The sequence below is a fragment of the Nicotiana tomentosiformis genome, chromosome 9 (assembly GCF_000390325.3).
Source record: "Nicotiana tomentosiformis chromosome 9, ASM39032v3, whole genome shotgun sequence".
NCBI classification, from domain to species: Eukaryota; Viridiplantae; Streptophyta; class Magnoliopsida; order Solanales; family Solanaceae; genus Nicotiana; species Nicotiana tomentosiformis.
Genome location: NC_090820.1, coordinates 78,440,687 through 78,445,732, shown reverse-complemented (window position 1 = coordinate 78,445,732; position 5,046 = coordinate 78,440,687). Strand labels below are relative to the sequence as shown.

Sequence of the window (5,046 nt, the reverse complement as noted above, 5' to 3'; positions counted from 1 at the left end):
TTCCTTCAAACATAGTAGCTCTTGATCGGGTCTGAGTTTATGGGTTTCGTGTTGACTCTTCCATCAATTTCTGCCTAGATTAGAGCTCCACCCGACAACACTCGGTGAACCACATAAAGACCTTGCCAATTCGGTATGAACTTTCCTTTGGCTTCTTCTTGGTGGGGGAAGATTTTCTTCAAAACCAATTGCCCCAGTATGAATTGGCGAGGCTTCACCCTTCTGTTAAATTCACTGGCCATCCTATTCTAATATAGCTGACCATGGCATACTGCATCCATTCTCTTTTCATCAATGAGCATGAGTTGCTCTTGTCTGACCTGTATGTATTCTGCATCACCTAACTTAGCTTCTTGGATGACTCTTGTAATGACCCGATCAGTCATTTTGGGTGTTGTCGCCCTGTTCTCGCATTGAATGCTCATTCTATGCTCAATTGTTATTATGTGACTTGTCGGGGTAGTCGGTTTGGTTCTGAGGATGTTTCGGAATGAATTGGGACACTTAGTCCCAAGGTGGGAAGCCTAAGTTGATAGAGTTGATCGGATGTTGACTTATATGTAAATGGCTCCAGAAAGGAGTTTTGACGATTTCGATAGCTCGGTAGGGTTGGACATAGGAGTGTGCCCGGATAGTGATTTGGAGGTCAGTAGGTGATTTTGGCTTGAAATGGAGAGTGTTGGAAAATTAGAAGTTTGGAGAGTTAAGAAGTTGGACCGAGAGTTGACTTTGTGGTTACCAGGCTCGAATTATTGTTTCGGAAGTCGAAATAGGTCCGTTGTGTTATTTATGACTTGTGTGCAAAATTTGAGGTTAATTAGAGTTGATTTGATAGGTTTCAGTGTCGATTGTAGAAGTTGGAATTCATTAGCTTTCATTAGGCTTGAATTGGGGTGCGATTCATGTTGTTTGATGTTGTTTGATGTTATTTAAGGCCTTGAGTAGGCTCGTATCATGTTTTAGGACTTGTTGGTATATTTGGTTGAGGCCCCAGGGGCCTCGGGTTTGATTCAGATTGAATTCGGGTTGAGAATTGGACTTAGGAAAATGCAGGTGCTTCAGTTCTGATGAAATCGCACCTGCGAGGGATTTTCTACAGGTGTGATGCCGCAGAAGCGGACCAGGTGTCGCAGATGCGCGTTTGGATAGGTTGCCGATGGGTCGCAAGTGTGAGGAGTATGCCGCATCTGCGAGCTCGCAGATGCGTGTTTATTTTCGCAGAAGCGGAGGGTGAGTTGGGATTGGAAGTCCGCAGAAGCGGGTATTGTTGTGCAGAAGCGCGTCCGCAGATACGGGCTTTGGACTGCAGAAGCGGTGGGGTGGATTTTAATTGAGTTCCGCATATGCGGAAATTCCACTTTAGAAGCGGTATCGTAGAAGGGGAGAAATAGCCGCAAGTGCGAAAGGCCTGGGCGGAACTTAAGTTCGAAGGGTTTGAAGCTTTTCTCATTTTTAGACTTTGTAAGCTCGAATTAAGGCAATATTTGAGAGAGGTTTTGTGTGATTTCTTGAGGTAAGCTACTCTTGATCATTTTTATTCAATAATATTGATTACCCATTGAATTTCCCACCTAGTTTGTGTGTTTCTAAGGTGGGATTTTGGGAGTTTTGGGTTAGGGATTTGGAGAGTAAAATCTGGGGATTTGAGTGACGATTTGGTGTCAGAATATGGTAAATTTGTTATGGTTGGACTCGTGATTGAATGGGTATTCAGATTTTATAAATTTTGTTGGATTCTGAGATGTGGGCCCGAGGTTGACTTTTTGAGTTGACTTTTTGACTTTTGATTAAGAACTTAGCATTTTCATATGGAGTTGATTCCTATATCTTGTGTTGATTATATCGAGGTTTTTGTAGCTATATTCTAGGCGTTTGGAGGCCGATTCGTGAGGCAAGGGCTTGCTAGCTGAGTGATTCGATTTTCTTGAGGTAAGTATCTTATTTAAACTCGGTTGAGGCACTAGTTGCCTGAATTGTTGTGATAGCTACGTGCTATTAGGTGCTCACATGCGTGGTGATGAACCCATGTGCGGGCACCGGGGTCATATATTCATGTTCGGGTTGTGCTCGAGCTCTTATAAGCCTAGAATTGACTGTTAAGCTTTAGGCTATGGTATCTCTCATGTTGTAACAATTTGCGTGATCTATTTGAGCCATGCTCAGGCTACATAGAGGTTTAATCCCTGAACGAACTTGATAAAATGCTTTTTAGTGACGAAATTACCGTTTTGAGCTCTGATAGCACACTTCACACATGCCTAATCTTTAGCATGTCATTTACACCAGTCCAGGAGCATGAGATTCTTATTTCATTCATTACATACATGTATTCTTGTTTAACTACTCCTGCATTATATGTTTGGACTGGAGGCTTGTGACTATGTCGGGCGGATTATGTTATTTGCATGTGAGTTATCCGTACGGATCCACATATTGATATTATTGGAACGTGAGTTGTCCGTGCAGCGTGTGGATATAGATCCATCCCCCTAGGGTCCCCTAGCGTGTGGCCAGTGTTGTGTTGGAATTTGCATTTCCTTGATCATTTATCTGATTTAATTATTCTCCTCCTCTACATGCCATGATATTGTTTGAGAAACTGTACACATGCACACATGGATATTCTTCTCACGAAACTTGATGAGTTAGTTTTAAATATTGTTCCGTGCCGGTTTAAAAGACAGAACTACACCGGAATAGCTAGTATCATCAATTATTTAAGCTTCTCTTACCTTGCCTTGTTTATTTATGGTACTTATTGAGTTTGTTGTACTCATACTACACTCTGAACTTCGTGTGCAGATCCATGTATTTTCGGACACGGTGGTTGCTGATTTTTGGAGTTTTTACTAGTTTAGAGATTATCGAGGTCGCTGCTTTGGCGTCCGCAGACCTTGACTCTCCTCCTCTGTCTCTTAGTTTTACTTATACTGTTCAACCTTCCTAGACAGTGTTTAAGACCATATTATTGTATAGATGCTCATGTACTCAGTGACACCCAATTCTGTATTGAGTTGCGATGTTTCCTTCCAGTTATTATGAGATTTTCTTTACTTAAGCCTATTTCAGCATGTTTTAAATTAATGATGCCTGTTAAATTGTGAGTTGTCGGCTTTCCTAGTATCGCGATAGGCACCATCACGACATGTGAGATTTAGGTCGTGACAAGTTGGTATCAAAGCCTAGGTTACATAGGTCGCACGAGTCATGAACAGGTTTAATAGAGTCTTGCAGATCGGTACGGAGACGTCTGTACTTATCTTCGAGAGATTGTCGAACCCTTAGGAAAACATCACCTTCTTGTATTCTTGTCATGCGAATTTGTTGATTCTGGGAACTAAACTTCTGTTATTCTATTCTCTCACAGATGGTGAGGACATGTGATACCGGATTAGGCGGATGACCATCAGTACCACCAGCTAGGGCAACGAGAGGCCGGGGCCATGGTAGAGGCCGAGGTACAGCTCGTACAACAGCTAGAGTAACACCTATAGACCCAGCAGTTGCTCCAGCTTAGGAGCAGATTCTAGATTTGGTTGAGCTGGTGGGACCAGCTTAAGCACCAACTGTGCCTATAGACTCAGGATGTTTCAGTTCAGGACACACTAGCCACTTCTCAGGCTGGGGGAGGTGCTTAGACTCCCGTCGTCTGTACTTTAGAGCAGGTATTGCAGACACCGGGGGTACTACCAGCCCAACTAGTTGCAATTGCTCAAGCCCAGGTGGGTCCTATTATGAGTGACGAGGAGCAGAAGAGACTAGAGAGGTTGAGAGGCTCAAGCCTCCATTATTCAGTAGGGCTGAGTCAGGGGATGCTCAGGACATATTGGATAGGTGCCAGCGGATTCTTCACACGATGGGTATTCCTGAGACTAGTGGGGTCTCATTTACTACTTTTCAGCTGACGGGGGCATCATTTAGATGGTGGGAGACCTGTGAGCGGAGCAGGCCAGCTGGTGCTGCACCACTTTTATGGCACGAGTTCTCCGTTCTATTCTTGGAGAAGTTTGTGCCACCGACTCGTAGGGAGGAGTTACATAGGCAGTTTGAGCAGCTACGCCAGGAGGGTATGTCTTTGACCCAGTACGAGATGAGATTTTTAGAGTTGGCTCATCACTCAGTTTGGTTGATTCCCACAGAGAGAGAGGATTATGAGGTTCATTGATGGCCTCAACTAGGTTTGCGATTTGTTATGACTCAAGAGAATGTATTGGGTACTATGTTCGATAAGGTGGTTGATATTGCTCGGCGGTTAGAGCTGGTCCATAGTCAGGAGCGTGAGGAGAGGGAGGCCAAGATGCCTCGTGGTTCGGGTGGTTTCAGTGGTGTTTCTTCTGGGGGTCAGTCCCACCACAACAGGGGTCGTCCTTATAGGACCGCTCAGATGGATTGTCCAGTTCATCATGGTGCATCAGTTAGCCATGGTTCTTACAGTGCTCGTTCGGGTCAGTCATCATTCAGTACATTACCAGCACAGAGTTTATACCATACCTTGTCTTCCCAGGTTTCTACAAGCAGTTCTTTAGGTTATCAGGAGCAGTAGGTCCGTTAGAGGAGGGGTTGTTTTGAGCTGGGACTTGAGTCATCTCAAGAGGGATTTCCCTAGATTGTTGAGTCGAGTTCCACAATAGAGTTCTCGGCCGATGATGCCAGCACCAACAACTACACTACCCGCTCATCCAGCTTGGGGTAGGGCCCAAGAAGCTAGGGGTTGCTGTAAAGGGGGAGGCCGATCAGGTGGTGGCCAGGCTCGATTCTGTGCTATTCCTGCCAGGCTAGAGGCTGTTGCTTCAGATGTAGTGATCACAAGTATTGTTTCAATGTGCCAAAAAGATGCTTCCACATTATTTGACCCTGATTCTACTTATACCTATGTATCATCCTATTTTACTCGTTATTTGGATATTCTATATGAGTCCTTAGTTTCAGATGTTCATGTATCTATACCGATGAGCGATACTATTGTGGTGGACCATGTGTATCGGTCATGTGTGGTGAGCATTGGAGGTTTGGAGACTAGGGTTGATCTCTTATTACTTAGTATTG

General features: G+C 44.3%; 1 protein-coding gene across 1 annotated transcript; it reads left to right on the top strand.

Moving 5' to 3' along the window:
* Positions 1 to 3,856: 3,856 nt before the first annotated feature.
* On the top strand, positions 3,857 to 4,543 carry LOC138899043 (uncharacterized). Its single transcript, XM_070185156.1, has 2 exons — positions 3,857 to 4,067; positions 4,179 to 4,543. The coding sequence occupies exons 1-2, from the start codon at positions 3,857 to 3,859 to the stop codon at positions 4,541 to 4,543; spliced, it is 576 nt and encodes a 191-aa protein (XP_070041257.1).
* The last annotated feature ends 503 nt before the right edge of the window (positions 4,544 to 5,046 follow it).